Source organism: Rhopilema esculentum, chromosome 10 (genome assembly GCF_057945365.1).
Source record: "Rhopilema esculentum isolate cy_ngs chromosome 10, ASM5794536v1, whole genome shotgun sequence".
In the NCBI taxonomy this organism is placed as follows: domain Eukaryota; kingdom Metazoa; phylum Cnidaria; class Scyphozoa; order Rhizostomeae; family Rhizostomatidae; genus Rhopilema; species Rhopilema esculentum.
Genome location: NC_142824.1, coordinates 1,479,759 through 1,496,839, shown reverse-complemented (window position 1 = coordinate 1,496,839; position 17,081 = coordinate 1,479,759). Strand labels below are relative to the sequence as shown.

The window sequence follows — 17,081 nt, the reverse complement described above, 5'->3', positions numbered from 1 at the left end:
ATTGAGGCAGCGTCGCCTGTTGGAAACGCTTCACCCTCTTCCTTCTCATTTGGGTAGGACGCTATAAAGTTTTTATAGATGTCCTCATACTTAGAACGAATAGTCTCCCAGTCCTGGCCATCTGCTAACTTCGAAGTTTGTACTCCAGCGTGATCTTCAGGAGTAGGGCCATTTATTTGTCGCTCCAAATAAACATTTTGTTACCACTTTTCGAATTCGAAGTCAATCTTCCTACAAATTTGGCGCTATCAACGCTATCCTCTTTGTGTTGCTAATGACATAAGCAATACGCATGTGCGTTCCTCCCTAAGGGCCGACCTGGGATCGATCCCGTGTAAACACATAATGTTTTGGGATCGATCCCGTGTAAACGCAAGCGAAATTTACGGAGCGATCCAGTGTAAACGGGGTCATAGAATCGAGTAAGGGAGGGTCTGTTCTTATTATGACAAAGGAAATTAAGATAATTCCCACGGACGTTTCTCACTAATTTGCCATTAAGCAAAATCATCTTTTCACCAAATATATTGTGTCCTTTAGTCTAGCAGTTTAGAAGCAATCCTCCCTTTTCACCTGACTACTTCAAAATTACATTGGAATAAAGCCAAATGTTTGAAAGCACTCGCTTGAATCCTCAATATGACCATACTTGCAGTGGCGTAGCTAGCCAAATAGCAGTGGTCATGCCCTCCCCTCAAATTTGAAAAAATATGGGTGTCGCCAAATTTTACCACGCCCAATTTTTTAGTTGATGAATTCCTTTTGGAAATTTTAATTTTAAGGCTTGTGACTTATAAAAAAATTGTGATTAACTTTTGGAATGAGCTTTCCTTATTTCATAGCAATCATCTTGTTACACTATGAAATGACCTTTATCTTATAGCTGTGACACTGTTTTGGATTGTTGGTAATTTATACAGACAGAGTTCTGACAATTTCCAAACAGAACTGTACAAAAGACATTAAAAAAACATTAGTTTAGTATAGTAGATAAACTTAGCTTAAATTAAAAATTGTTTTGTTCTCCTAATCTCTTTCAATTTGCAGGCTGAAATACATTTGTAAATTTTAGAGATAAGCTAAAATTTGTATATGAAACAATAAATCACATGAAACTGAATGGGAGCTTTTTGGTCATCTTTTCCACAAATAGTCTTATTATCAATCTGTTGAAGGTATTTTAAAGCCATCACGATTAACTAACAACCCCAATAGAATTGATAGATGAATAAAACAAATTGGCAAATGAATATCCAATGTAAATATTGATATGAAATATAGGAAGCTAAAATAATGGATAGGCCTAGTTGCAAAATGTTTTCTGCAAAGTTAGACTTAATAGAAAAATACCTTGCAAAATAAGTTTAGCTTAACAAAAACATTGATGTTTCCACATATACTTGTGGTAAATATCCACATGATTGGATTGTCCTTACTAAATCTAGCAAACAAGGGTTGTAAATGAATAATTTGATCTTGTAAATTTTCAAATACATCAAAAGTTGTAATAGTGAAATAAAACTGTTTAACTAACAAGATCAGTAACACGCTTGACTTGTCTCTGGTCATTTTATTTCAACAGCTATAAGTAGTAACAAGTACTTTCAACTAAAAGTGAAGTCAGTAGAGCTTTGAGTTTGACTTTAATTGTGTGTAAAAACAGTGTTATTGCATGTGATAATAAACAAAAAATTGAAGAATAACTTTAAGCAAGTTCTGGCATTCCCTATCCATTAACTACAATCTTATTGTCCTAATCATAATATGGTAACAATGCTTTTAAAGGGCTTAACAGTTTCTGAATATGCTGCTAAATGTCTGGAAAGTTTAAGCTCTCAAATCTGTTGGTTTGGAAAATAACGCTGTTATCTCCTCCATCCATCTCCAGTGAACAGCATCAAGATTTGGCATTCACTAAATCAAGAAGATTCTCTGCAAATGTTCAACTAGTAACAATTGATTACTGAAAAGGCTGAGAGTTTGGTTTGGTTGCATAAAATGATCCTGCTCGCTGATTTTATGTCCAAAATGGTCTTTCGTCCCTGTCACTTCTCCACATAGTGCAACACCATTAAGGCTGAAAAACCCTGTCGTTGCCATAAAATGTTCTGGAGATTAACATGAGTCGTGGCTGCTTGGCAATAAGCTTTTGTTTGCATTTTACTTACAGAGAATTAACTCCCAGCTCGTGGATCTAGGCATAGCAGCGCCGCCATCGATGCCTCGCATTCGCGTCCACGAAATAACACAGGACGGTTTTGATGATTATAATGATGGTCATGCCCTCTCGAAATGGCATGACTAGCCTTTGTTCTCTCCTGCGTCACTCCTATTGTTAGGCATGACCAAACATAGGGAACCAGCGTTATGGGCATGACTAAAACACAGGGTTTGGTCATGCTCATAGTTATGGGCATGACTAAATTGGAAACCCTCTGTTTTAGTCATGCCCGACAATAGAAGAGCGCCTTCGGAGGGCTCCATATTCTTGGGTGGAACCATAGGGCTCCAAAGGCGAATGGCCTGAGCTATTTCATCAGGAGAATAGGACTTTATTCTTACGAAAATATAATTTTTTGAAAAATGTTAACTCTGAAAATAGATGGTCATGCCCGGCATGACAAGCATGACCGCTAGCTACGCCACTGCATACTTGCAATTTCCAAAAACAAACTAGCTTTAAGAAAAGGAAGTTTCTGAAATTTTGCTTAGATAAAGTCATTTTGCCCTGCTCGTGTGAACGTAAGAAGCAGGTCGTGTTTTTGCTCCAGATCCAACTTTTGAATTGTTTGTTTTCATAGAGATTATAACCAAGGGAAACCGTCAAATGGGTCAGAAAATTGGGACCTAAACGAATCTACACCCGACTGAACTAAGTTTACACATGACCTAGTTTTTCTTTATTTAGGAACGAAAACGTCGGTCATTCTAGAAAGAAGTACACATTTCTAATTTTAAGTTTTTTGATTTATGAAAAATACCAATTTTAATCAAAATATAATAAGCAAAATGTTCTGTATCATCTGTAGTTAGGCAAGAGGTTGGAAAAACATGATACAGATTAGTCGATTTAGATTTATGGTTCCTTATAATTTTTATGTTTCTTTGATAATGTTATGCCTAACTCTTCCCAATAAAAGCCCAAGACTAGATCTAGATTCAGAATTAACACAGTTGTCAAGACCTGTTGTCCGTTTATATGAGAAAAATGACCCCCACCATCGTTCATGAGCTGAGAAGTGAAATACCACTGTCATCTACAAAAAAATATTTGTAATTTCCATCTTCTGCTTGCACAAGAAACAACTTATCAAGTGATATTCTCCTCTCAACATTCTGGATCACACCTTTTGATTATCCCATATACAATTGAATTATTCCGTCAATTCGGGCATTCAAGGGGGTGTTATAGGTTATATTGTGTCCTATAACTCTAGAGTAATCCAGATACTTGAGAGCGAAAGGCGACTCGTAGATTGACGTGCGACTCGTGCACGAGGTTAGCGATTGACTAATGTTAACACAAAGAACTATACAACTTATACACATATGATTTCGAGGTTAAACTATTACGAGGTTACAGTTACGTTAAGCCTACTACAGGGGGGGGAGGGGGGGCGCGGGGTAAGAAAATTGTCTAACTTGTAGATTGTCCAACATATCCGGGGTAATACTTTCAATTTGAAAATCCAAAAAATTGTCCAGGGCATGACTTAAGGGGAACTGGGAAACTGCATGGAAGCTGGGAAAATTAACATTAATGCGCATGCGTTCACATTCTATTACGAAAACATGTCGTGTTTCAGTTTGAAAAGATTGATGAAACCCTGATGATATCAAAGCTAGAAGCTTTAAGTTGGGAAGAGATTTGCATGTAAACATGAGGTGACTTCAACTTTCTTGCCAGTTCGTAGGGAGAAAGATGGGACAATCTATGAGCAGCTTCAAATTTAGCAGATTGAACAGACGCTAAACAGAGTAACGGAAGCATGACAAGAAAAAGTGGTTTTTCAAATACTTAGTTTGTAAAAGTTGCGTTTACATAATCACATCTTAGTGTCGAGTCCCTCACTTAACAAGAATAAATCCCATGGTTGGAACTTTTTGATTTCCTTCAACGCAGGCTGTGGCTGAGTTCCCGCAAGCTAGGTCCCGACCACCTAAAGCAATGTAGGAATCTGGAGAGGAGCAGTCATTTTGATCGTTCGCAATAATGCCAATTCTAACCATTGGTTTGTTGTAGTATGTCCCAACATTAACTCCTTCCAAATTACAGTTAGGCTGCAAAGAAGACGAGCTAATAAGTCCTTTCCATGCACTACGCCCAACGTGAGTTAGAATGTGTTGTCCAGCCGTTAAAATTGCCAGAAGAGACGAATACTTTAATGGTAATCGCAGCCAATTGACTTCGTCTTTGTTCTTCATTCCAATGCAGATCTCATCAAATGCAAGATGGCTGAAAGCAGCAAATTTTGCCTCGTGCTCGTAAAGCGATTTCAGGCCGTTTTCGGTATTGTACTCTTGATCATTGGACCACATTGGACTGTTGAAACCAAAAGTTCCCTAGAACAATACTGTTACAATGGCAATAACTTGAAAAATCATTGAAGGCTCTTAAATAAAGAAAATAAGCATGTTATATGATAGAATCTTCTGATATAATTTAAAAGAAGCGAGAGCTAAGTTATCTCTAAATTGAAGCTCCATCTCTATCTGTGAATCCATTATCGTAGCCTCCGCATTATAAATACCTAATCTTCTTAAGGTTTTTCAAATATCATGATCAAGATCAACTGATGCAATCAATCAAAGCACAGCCTTCTTACATTTGAATAAAACCAATATCGAACGATTGTGTCTTTAAGTCGTTGGCATTTCGTACCGTTGCAGCTTTATCATTATTTATCATTCTGGCTGACCAGGCCATTTATAACATGCTAACTAGGGGGGCAATTGCTCCTCCAGCCCCAGTGATTTTTCATTGCCCCTCCTATTATTTAACATTCTTCTAAATTATATTTGCTATTTCATGACTACAGAAAATCTTTGTAACTATGCCGATGACAATACAATATGGACAGTAAGTAAACATATTTATGATATAATATATAAATTAGACACAGAAGTAGCAACTCTAAAATGGTTTAAGGATAATTCATTGTTACGAAATGAAGACAAAGAGACAAAAAAGGCCAAACTACTTGGAATAACTTTAGACAGCAAACTAAACTTTGAAGAACATATAAACAACTTATGTAAAGTAGCAGGTAAAAAGTTAAAGGCCCTAGTCAGAAGCGCCCCTTATATGAATGAATATAAAAGATCCCTATTGATGAAAACCTTTATGTTTAGTCACTTAAACTATTGCCCTCTTTCATGGATGTATTGTAGCCGCAAATCTGGAAAACCTATTGAAAGTATCCATAAAAGAGCACTGAGAGTGGCTTACAATGATTTTGAATCAAGCTTTGAAAATATTTTCTCGCAAAAAAATGATGTCAGGATACATGAAAAGAACCTACAACTACAAGCAATAGAAATATACAAAACAGTAAATAACTCAAATCCTGTATTTATGAAAGAAATATTTCAGTTGAATGAACTTGCATAGAATTTACGAAATCAATCGTTTAGACAAAAAAAGCCTAACACTGTTATTTATGGGCTAGATACAATATCCTATAGATGTAATGAATTGTGGAATTCTATACCATTAGACATTCGATTGACAGAAAATTGAAAAGTATTCAAAACTAAAATTAAACAAACGGATCTTACTTGCTCGTGTAGACTTTGCACACCAATATACTTCTAATATTGGATACTTGTAAACATCACGATTTTTCTTATATTTGTTATTGTTACAAGTTGGTGTTAATTAGCTGTTTATTAGCTATCATTTTGTAAACCAACATTGAATAAAAAAAAGGCTGTGTCTGCCAAGTACAAATTGATGCATGCAATTATTTTGATGACTTAATCTTCTTTTTTGTTCGATTTTCTCTCCTTTTAATCAGGCATCCGGTTCAATCATTTCCTGCAGTTAAAGGTATGTGTCGTAAACCTAATTGGCTAAGGCAAACTCTAATGACTCTGGCGATGCTAGTTCTGCCATCTTATTTATAAAACAGGATGCCATTGGCTTATGTTATTCTACCGTTCGGTTTTGAGTAAACACCCCTGTTCCAGAGGGAAAACATACCCCGCAGCAAAGGCAAGATGGTCGTAATCCAAAGTGGTGATAAACCAACATATAAAGAAGAAAAGGTGCAAATTGAGATGCAAAAGCAAGATTATGCATAGCGGAAATACCAGATGAACATGCACATCAACTTACACATAAACATAAAATGTAATATTACATTATTATAATCCTGAATTACAAAATCCGGTATTAAAAAGTGAAATTTAACAATACCTTAGAGCCATTGATTTTCATTGCAAGTGTCCAGCCTCCACCACACCCAGGTATATCCATTTTGCAAAAATGGCGCCCAATATGCAGCCGATAGACACCAGAAGGAGCATCTTTTATATCAAAGTACGCCTCTTTGCAACTGTGATAAACTTTGAGAAAAATTATTCAAAGACATTTCAACTTGAGAATCTGATAGAATCATAAACATTGGTTTCTTAACTGATTCTTAACTGATTTTTTTGGTGTTGTGTACCCACAAAGTGATTGTTCTACATTTTTGGTGACGTAGGCCTACAAGCAAAAGAAAGACACGCAGACCTCTCTGCTATATCTATTTAGTGACTATTCGTTTTTTTTCTATACACGTACAAAGCTGTCTATTTTTCCAATAGAATATGTAAGTTGCGTGTGGAACTTTATCCAAATAACGGCAATATAATGAGCGAATAAATTGAGTACCAAAATGAAATTGATTGTTAACAATATGACGTTTCGAGCATGAGGGTTCTGCTCTGTTATCAGTGTATCTTTGTGTTATTTCTGTTATAGTATAGACCTTAAAGAGACAATATCGAGTAAACATTGAGAGTTATTCTCTTTGTGTCCCTACTGCAATATACAGAGTGTCATATCGACACACTATTAAAGGAATCTAGCTGAACCAAATTCTGTTCATTCATACAATGATTTTCAAATCGAAACAGCTTACCTTTCTTCTCGAGTCGGTCCTGACGCTGCAAAGAATAGATGTTGTCTTAAACTTTCTTGATCAAAAACGAAAGTACATTCTCATGTCCTCAACAGTCGAGAAATCAAGCATTAGTAGCGGATCTCTCCAGTTGGAGGATTTATTCAGAGATAACCGGTGCAAAAAAGAAAATTTGAGATTTGGTGAAGGTAACAGGACTCACTCATTCTGATTACCAAACCACTAAACAAAAACTCTATTCGTAAAATCTTGAGTGGTAATGCTTTAACTTTTAAGGTTCTTTAACGCTTCACTCCCAGGGGGCCACTTGATCTTTTTATATAAAAGGGGTCCATCCGATAATTGTTGGTAAGAATTTTCTTTGAGATCTGATTCTTTTAGGTATCTGATTTAACAATACACCGTTTTGATACTTTTGGGTTCAACTAACACATTACAACTAACACATGTGTTTAAACTGAAAATTATAGGAAACAGACTAATTTACTTTAACTAAGTGTTTCTTATGTGCTCAACATTACTTTGTTGGTGGTATCAACACTTTTTAGCTGACAATTTGGGTCTGTTAAACTTGTTCAGGATACTTTTAGGTAAATTTTCATAACTGCGGATGGACTTCCCACTATATAAAATGCTTGAGTGACTCCCTTGAGTGGCTCGAATTCCAGATCTGCCTCATCATCTTTTCTATACGTTCAGTTGTAGCTTTGATCACTCATTACTTTCTTTGTCTTGGGCATGGTTTTGGAAATAATTTGGGGGCTCCCCCTTCCACCCCCGTTAAAGTTTACATCTGTTTAATTGTGTCTTGACAGGGAACCATGGAAGCGGGGGCTGAAGGGGGAGCCTCCAAAATATTTATAAATTTTACCCCTAGATTATTAAAGCTATAAAATGAATGGCCTTGCTCTTGGCTTAAGCAAGCTCAACCCCCTACCTCTTAGCCTCCTTCTATGGAAATTAGCTTCACAGTCTTGACAGGCTCATTCTGTTCACGGTTTGCCTGCTTACGAACTGACCTTACGTCTTGTCCGCTCAGCTGGTCGATTTGACTGATATCTTTTCAAAATCTGACCATATGCATGCAACCACCACCAAATCTCTTAATGCCGAGTAAATTTTCCCTTTTTTATAGTAGTAATTTGTAAAATTGTGTGTAGTTCTGACTTTTCTTTTAAGCACCATGGGGTAGTCATAGTCTTCTGCTCCTCATGGTATAGTTCTTGTAGTATTGTTAAGGAATTGTAGGGAAAGTAGTATGTAATATGTATTGTAAAATTTTTAATGGAATATAAAAAAAGTAGGGAAACAAAAATAATTGTGGAATCCAACTCCAACATTGATGAAAAAGATGAGCTACGCAAGGTTGACAGTTTGTACTGTGAAACTGGTTTTCATCCGCCTCTGAGAACGGGGTATAAAAAGTTATCCAAAATATAAGAATTAGATCTTGTCTCTCGTGACTTTCATAAAGTCACAAGTCATGGTGTTGGTTTCTAAAACAGTCCAGTAGCTTTCGTACATTTCTACATTAACAAGATGTACATAGTCGATTCGAGTGGATAATGCTTGCTGAAATTTCTCGAGAAATTGTATTTACAAAAATCAAAGAAACAGACCAAAAGCCTTATGACCAAAATAAGCACCAATAAGGGGTTTCTCTTGTGTAAATGGGGGCTCAGGGAAACCTGTAAAATGTTGACATTTATATGACAAGCGTAAAATTGCCGTTCATGTATATAAATTTTGCACAAAGCAGCATCTAGTTGTTTGCCAAAAGACATGTTTATGGACTTCAAAAGCACCTTGCTTGAAATATCATTGTCTGTAGAGCTGAACAATAATTGTGGAAAAGCATTAGCGAAAGTTTGACTTAGAAAACCAAAAGAGTTACATCCTTTGGGCGATATTCCTTTGTCTTAAAGATAGGACAAAGAAACGAATTGCTTGTACTATTACTCTATCTTTTGGCAATTCATCTATGATGATCTAACTAAATTGCTACCTTCATCGACATAGCAAGAAGCACTATGACAAGAAACAACTTAAAAACGATTCTTACCTTAATAACAAGACTTTTCCAGCCATGTACTTCGACAAACGATGAACAAGTTCCATTTAGACTTACTTCACAATTCTTCTTGGTACTTTGCTTGTTGTAATTAGCTGCTTCACATTCGTCGTGTCGTAAGCATCGATGAATGCACTGGATCTCGCTGCTGACCGTGTAGACTTTCATTTCCTCATTTGAACATAAGCACCGCTTACCTTCAAAGAATTCTGAGACAAAGCCTGATTCTGTTGCAACGCTGGTCACCAAGAGGGCCAAACTCAGCAGAGCTCTGTGTCCCATGCTAGCCTTATCCTGAAGGGGAAATACCACCTGATTTAGTTTTCAGTGGTTTTTTAGAAGAAAATGTAACGATCATTTGTGTTTTTGTTGATAAAACTCAATTATATCTTTATTGACATTAGATAAGACTTTGAGCCGCTCAAAAAACTAACAGAACATGTCACAAACGAACATATTGTAATAACCTAACAGTATTATTCAGTGAAGTGTAACAAACAAATTTTACTTAAGCAATATTTTTCTCAAATGTTTTTTTTCTTCTGCTTCCACCTACCACTTTGTCTTCAAGTTTATTCCTTGTTTAATTTGATTTTCGCCTTGACCTTAAAACACATTCTCTATTTATGTAAAATATGCATTGCATAAAAAATAAACTTTCAAATAAACTTGCTTAGAAACCCAGTAACGAGCTAGAAAGATTGATAACAAGAGTATCGAACTGTATACACAGCTGCAACAGTAGCGTGGCAAATGCAGCAAACAGCGGAGGCGAGCTGGCAAACCAATTCAGTAACCTTAAATATGCTAAGCAAAATAAAGTAAGTTAATGTAAATCATAACCAGTGTAAGGGAAGAGTAGAAGGAAATAAATAAGGCTTCCATTTGAAATATCACGAACAAAGCATAGTAACCACTACCTCGCTGCATGTTATTTCGAGGCATTCTTCCTGACAACTAAACAATATTGCTTCTGAAGCTCTCTCTTTGGTTGCCATGACACAAAGAAAATTTCTTCTTTACGTGATATTTACATTTTTTTAATTGTTAAATAAACATTGTTAGATTTCAAGGATCAAATTTGTCTGTTTTCATAGCAACACATCTAATAGATTTTCAGGAAAACCCATTTGCGTGAAACAGGTGCACAGGTTAATGCCTTGCTGATTAAGAATCTCAGATCTTAAAATTGAATTGTTACTACATATTAAATAGGAATTTTTCCAGATAATTCATTGTGAGCTAAACAGTTTATAGAAAGCTAGCCGTCAAGCCTGAAGTTAGCCTTGAAAAAGCTTTGGTGGTCTAGTTTCTATTGAGTGATTTTAATTTCGTTACGTTAGCCCTATAGCTTAGCCTTGTTGTGTTGCAGACGGAATTCGAATGATCCGTTTTCCGGGGTGCCTGATGAAAATCTTAACTGTTTTCACTCTTGAGCTTATTCACACACTTACATATTTAGAGACAAAGTTCCATTTTACATTTTAATAAAATGGCAGAAGTGCAATATTTCCAGCACCCTAAAAAATTCACAAAACCACACATGAAAGTTGTATGAATGAAAAAAGTTGTAAGAATGAAAAAAGGAACACCGCAATCAACTGAGATGCAGCAGAAAAGGACAATAGGTTGAACTAATGTGCCAAGATAAGAATGCGCTAAAATTTCACTTGATTTGAACCAGTAAGAACAGTTGAACGCTTGCAACCAGCTAAAACTTTTGCAACCGAACGAATTTGTGCAGCGAGAAATAAGAAGATAAATGTTTATGTACTTTGTTAAGATTAAAGATTTTACCAGACATTGTCTATAAACTCATTCCGAGTTTAGAAAAATTTTATTCATTGAAAATGTGGTAAGTAATATACCTTGATTTAAGAGATGGGAGATAGTTGGGAGATTGGGAATTGACCAATCTAGCGTATTGCCTAACTATAGACCAAATGAATTTAATCACGTTTAATGTACGCCTTTTCGGAAAAGGGGTACGCCTTTTTGGTGCCCCCTTGGGCTTTTGTTTTCGTCACAGATTGCATGATTATTGAGTTTGTGATCATTGTAGCAGTGCTCAAGTAAGCATTACATTGTGTCTTTTAGACGGCCAAAGTAACAAGCGTGCAAGTGAACAGTGGCCTTGAGTATGTAAACTTTATGTTGGCATAATTTCTTCCTCTTACGTTACATGACAACATGAAGTTGAAATATAGAGAACAATGGTTTTCACTTGCGACCCTGCCCACCCAACCCATATCCAGGTATTTTCAGGTTTTTACTTGCATGTTAACTTTCTACTTCCTTTCTTCGTGCATTAGTTCATGGCCGAATGGCCTGCGACTTTTGCATAAACAAGATGTTGCTAGTCGGCGTTAGAAGGCCCTTGTATTTTCTTCTCAACTCCCTCAAAAACGGTTGGGGTTTTATCTATTGCCGTCTTAGCGATTGGCGCACCGACAGCCCAACAAATAAATGGTCCAAATGATGAGAGAAAGCCACCTTCAGTCTTGTGATTGATAATGATCAAATATTCTGAGGACCATCTTACCCTCATTTGCTAACGGTTTTTGTTTGTTAACCTGGAACAAATATCAAAGATCATTCCCTTTTTAATCGCTTCTTTGCTTAAAATAACGAACGATAGACGAAGGTATAATGCGATCGTATTTATTGACTTCAATTTATTGACTTGGAAGCAATTGATCATGGAGCTCTACTTAAACACTGACTAATCGATATTGAGAATGCACGGTTTGCGTCTTATGCAAAAAGAAGGCAAAAAAGTACTACAAGGTTCTTGTCTTGGTTTTTTTTATTCTTCCATTATAGCAATGCTTTGATCGAAGACCAATGACTAAATTAATAAACTGCCCTTAAAGCTCAAGTCATGTCTGTAGGATATTGTTCTACCCTTTTGAAGATCTAAGGCAAAAGCTTTTCTCACAAAGGTCCTATTGTTACTGTTATCTCACAAGGTGAAGCTGCTTAGGATCTTAACATAATGGCAAAATTTTCCTAAACATTTTCAACTTCATTTATAATGTACAAACTCCACTCAAGAATATCAATGCTACAAACAATTATACGCTTGTAAAGATATTACGTATAGGAAAACCAGCGACCTAAAATACAACCCACTTCATTATACCTGGCACATTCTTTGAGAACAAAACTAGCTAGACACTAGTTATAATTAGAAAATATCTCTTTCTTTTCGGTTGGAATGCCATAATCTACAATAAATTTTACTCTACGCCTTGAAAGCTTAGCGGATAAAACCAACCGACATCTCCCACTTCGACCTACAATACCAGGCGCTGTAAAGACCTCTAAATATAGGAATATTGATATATTTTGTAAGAGTTTATTATATATCTTAATTTGCCAAAAAGTCAAGTTGTATATAAAAATGTTTTTAATAAGAATACCTTAACTTTTGCTGAGCCTCAATATCCTGTAGTCTGTGATTTTGAGCCTGAAATCATGCTTAAATCATTAATTTGTAAAGTTAAGAGACGTATAAAATTAAGACAAATTTTTATGATTATAAAACATACATGGTAAAGGTATAGGACATACCTAAATGAAGATCCCAATTTTCCAATTACCAGACTAGATGCTATGACACCTAACCGATTCCACGTTTCTGCCTGAAACTAAATGACTAAGTTTCTCTTTCAGCTCCATGAAAATCAGAACAATCCAAAACAATATCAGAAGTTTAAACTCTCTGTGCAAATGTTTATAAAGCACTAATGGATATTTATGGACACAAAACTTCCCAACGTGTGGATTTTGCTTTTTTTAAAAATTTTCTTCATTACAGATGTTAAATTTTGCATTAACATCATAAAATGCATTTTGGGATTCTACACCGTGCTATTTGCATGCTAATTTATTGCGAGTAATAATATTCTCAAATCAAGTATAGAGCGCTGTGGTGCTTGTCGTTAAATATGGGTGAATGTAATCTCCAGGAATGGCTGAGCTAAAATATTAATGAAAGGTGGAACCACATTTGATTCTGATATCATCTAAAGATCTCTCCCACCCAAGATCGTTTTTATTGCTTTGTTAGCCTCAACATAGGTGTTTTCACAAAGTGAACCATCCAGAAATTCTACTATACCAACTCGCTCAGCACTGTATCATATCTCTTCTCTAAATCTAAGAAGACGCAGCATAACTTTGGCTGCCTTCTAGAAGCATCTTTGGTGGCTATGTTTTTATTAAAATAGCATCTCCTTTACTTTCACTTTTCACAATTTCAAATTGCACCCCATTAATTTTTACATCTTCACTAAGCCTCAAATCTAGCAGCCCTATTTGTAATGTTTATTAGAGATGATACACATTCACAATGGATAATTCCTTTGCACCTAAAGCGTGTACTAAAAAATTGAAAAAGCAAAGTGAATACAGAGAAAAGCGCTACCGTTAAACATAAAAATGGGTGTGGTCCCAGAAATCTTTGTACCTGTCCTGCCTTAAATATACTAGAGCACGCTACAGCCCTTCATATGATTTTCCTCTGAGTCACTAACTGTGTTTGACATTCCCTCATCAAACGAAGCGTCAAATGGCCGTTGGTGCGTCGGCGCAATTCACTCCACCTTACAAATATAAAGTTATCTTCAATTTAACTTGAGGCCTTAACTTACAAAGCGAAGTTAAATTCTGAGCAGGGAGTCCATCCTAGATACCTAAGGCAGACCCCTGGTGATATATCAAATTCTACAACATTCCTCGTGAAATTAACTCTGATAACACTTTCCTCGATCAGCATTAATTGTTATTGATTTAATTTATCGATGAAGGAAGTTTTTTAGAGTTTTGCTGGCAGCTGGTAAGCAAAAGTGAAACACCTGCTATCTGTGTTCATTTCCAATGTTTTAAAAACAAATATTTAACTTGAATATAATCTTCTTCTGGAATTTTTCATAAATATATTGATTGCTATTTACCTTTGGTAGTTTACATGTATTTTGAAGTCCATGATGGCTTGGAAAAAAATCAAAATTAGCCAAAAGTATATTGAGTTTTTTAGCGTGGCACTTTGAGGCCGTTTAAATTATTTATTTGATGGAATAGGGTTGCCTTTCATGGAATTTAAATTCTGATAAGGTGAAGTTTCTAACTTTAATTCAAAGAAATGTGTACTAAAGAATGAAAGATAACTGAAACGTGTTAGTCTTTGGTAGAATCTCGCAATTTGAAGGAAGGGCAAAACAGAATGAGCTATGTTTAATTATTCATGTTTAATGAGTTTATGATTGAAGTCATTCTAGACTGAATAGTTATTATATTCCTAAAAAGCTGAAATACACTATGCATTTAAATAGATTCGATTAAATGGATAGCTGGAAAATGAACAGTGTAAACGCAAAATTGCATGCTAAAATGGCTGTTTCGACAAAGTGAAAATTCCTTTTAAAAAGTTGGATGTGTTCAACTTTCGTCCAACTTTTTTTTATTGTATTCTTTATTCCTCTTTCAAGCCTATTGTCTTTGATGACATACACTGCACTTTAAAGACTTCACTCCATCAGCCAGGTTATTTTTTTGTTCACGCTGCTTATTGAAATTCTTATAACTGGCTGCAAAGAGTCAAAGAATTAAAAAAGGCGAAGAGTTTATGAATTTAGGGAGAGAGAAAAGCTGTCTTTGGGACGCAAGATCGCGTCTGTATCGCAGAAGAGATGCAAGACAAACAAAATTAACGAGCCTTGCTGAGAAATTTATCTTTACTGGTATTGCCTCTCGCAGCCTTGTGTTGATTTTTTTAAATACCAAATTCAACGAGTTGCAGAGCTCGTTGATATTTTTGCAAAACATTTTCAAGAACCTTTGATACTCGTCGCCTTCTTCCGAAGGAAATTCTTGCAAAAGCATGTTATCAACTCCTAGCACATTTTTCGGGTCAACCAGGGCTTAACCGAGACGGATCTTTGTTGCCTATTTAATTTTTCGCGCATAAGTTTTCGTTTTTTATAAGCAATTGCAATATTATGACAGAAGCAGCAACATTTCATTATGCCATGATGAAATGAGGGGACACTTTAAAAATACTGATTCAATTTAATGGATGAGTGTAAACGGAGACATTTTTTCATTTAAATGGACCGTTCATTTAATCGAATCGATTTGAATGCATAGTGTATTCAGCCAGAGATGTCCAGTTCGTATCCAGGTACGAAATATGCACTTGCACGATTATCCGATATATTGTCCTTGACAACCTATGCCTAGAGAACTTGAAAACAATTATGCACTGTCTGTAAACTTCCAAGGAAGGACTGTATATAGCATGCAGCCGTATACAGCATTGTCTTTCATGGCATGCGCATTTAGAAATGAATCTTAATACAGCCATTATGTCATGTGAGAAGCTCAAGCAGCCTAAAATTTCACCATCGTGTTTGATTGACAATCTAGTGAATAAAATAAACAGAAGAGAGGACACCGCACAAGAATGAAAACACAAAGTTTACTGCTCGCAAATCCCCTATTTGCTTCATGTAAATCATAATAACGCTGGGTTTGGAAAATAACATTAAAGAACAATATTTTTTAATTTGCAACAAAGTTCTCTACATTTTCTTACATTGTAATCAAATCAACGAAAATAAGATTAGTTTCCTTTGAATGTAATGCTCGATATCTTTCCAATCACTTGTGCTTTGGCATCGGCTCATCAACCATGTTTTGCTTCTATCTTCCTTTGCTCGTTAACATCAGGATTGAAATTGTTAAGTTAGTGACATTCTGACCAACTGGGATGCATCACAGTGTACAGAGTTATCCATCATGAAGACTTGCAAATACGTATACTTGTTTAATAGTAATACTTGGTATTTCTCTACTCGAGAGCCAACTAGTTGTTAATTAGCTATCAAGAAACTAATTTTATAGTTTATCATTAATCTGCAGTTTGCATCAAGCTATATGCTTTTCAATGCCTTGTGGTGTCTATACTATCTAAATACAACACAATCTGTATTCAAATTCATTCTAAATAGATCAGATGACAGTTACCAACCCCGACTAAGCAACTGACATTCAGACGAGGAAAGCGTTATTGCCATCCTTCCAACTAGTAACTCATGAAGATCCTGGGGGGTGTAACATCCCCAACAAACTCCCGTCAGACAAACCCAAGCCTACCAAGGCATTATTTGTCATAAAAAAGCACTTTAGAACTTTCTGCAAGAGCCTCTTTGCAGCTATGTCAATGCAAAAGTATACCTTTTAGAAATAGTTTTAGTCATCTTAAGTCCTAGATATGTCATGATGCATTGTGCACATAATGACGCATTGCTTACATATCATCTACTAGCAATAGGCTTGCCTAAATAGGTTAACAAACATACTTCACCTCTTGAAAGTATTGAAAGCTGTTAGCAAGAGAGAATATCAATAACGGGCGCATATTCACTAGCTTTTGCTCTTCCTTGCTGACAGAATAGCAGAACAGCAAAATAAATTAGCAGGAGTTTTCATGCGTTTCTTCATGATGCTAATACGGTAAAGCGTATTTGAATCTACCATTTCCAAAAGAGATTATTTGGTTACTAAGATAAACTTTATATTCATTTGCCAGCTATCCATTTACTGTATCAATGCTTCTTTTCTTTACTGTTTCGAAAGCTACAGCAAGATTTAGTGTCGCCAAACAAGTATTACATTTTTGCTAAAAGAAGATGCTTGACATTACAAATGTGGCTGATGGCATGCCCTTTCAGACACAAAACAAGATCATTGTAACTGTTAATATATAAAAAAGATAAATTTTAAAGAATGCAACAGAACTTCAATGTTTAACACCAAGCTCCAGGGTCTGGTTTCTTGGGGGTTTCTTTAGCACAATTCCAGGCTTAGCTTTTAATTGA

General features: G+C 35.8%; 1 protein-coding gene across 1 annotated transcript; it reads right to left on the bottom strand.

Moving 5' to 3' along the window:
• Positions 1-221: 221 nt before the first annotated feature.
• LOC148959206 (uncharacterized) lies at positions 222-10,150 on the bottom strand. The gene is made up of 5 exons (XM_089110945.1): positions 10,119-10,150; positions 9,190-9,492; positions 7,128-7,152; positions 6,419-6,567; positions 222-4,563 (listed from the first exon to the last, which is right to left on the bottom strand). Exons 2-5 carry the CDS (start codon positions 9,478-9,480, stop codon positions 4,069-4,071), a joined length of 960 nt encoding a protein of 319 aa, XP_088967071.1. The 5' UTR covers positions 9,481-9,492; positions 10,119-10,150; the 3' UTR covers positions 222-4,068.
• Positions 10,151-17,081: the final 6,931 nt, after the last annotated feature.

Coding starts and splice junctions, on each gene's coding strand:
- LOC148959206 (XM_089110945.1), bottom strand. CDS start 9,480: ATGGGACACAGAGCTCTGCTGAGTTTGGCCCTCTTGGTGACCAGCGTT. Junction 7,153..9,189: donor GGAAAAGTCTTGTTATTAAG/GTAAGAATCGTT, acceptor TATTCTTTGCAG/CGTCAGGACCGACTCGAGAA. Junction 6,568..7,127: donor GGACCGACTCGAGAAGAAAG/GTAAGCTGTTTC, acceptor TTTTTCTCAAAG/TTTATCACAGTTGCAAAGAG.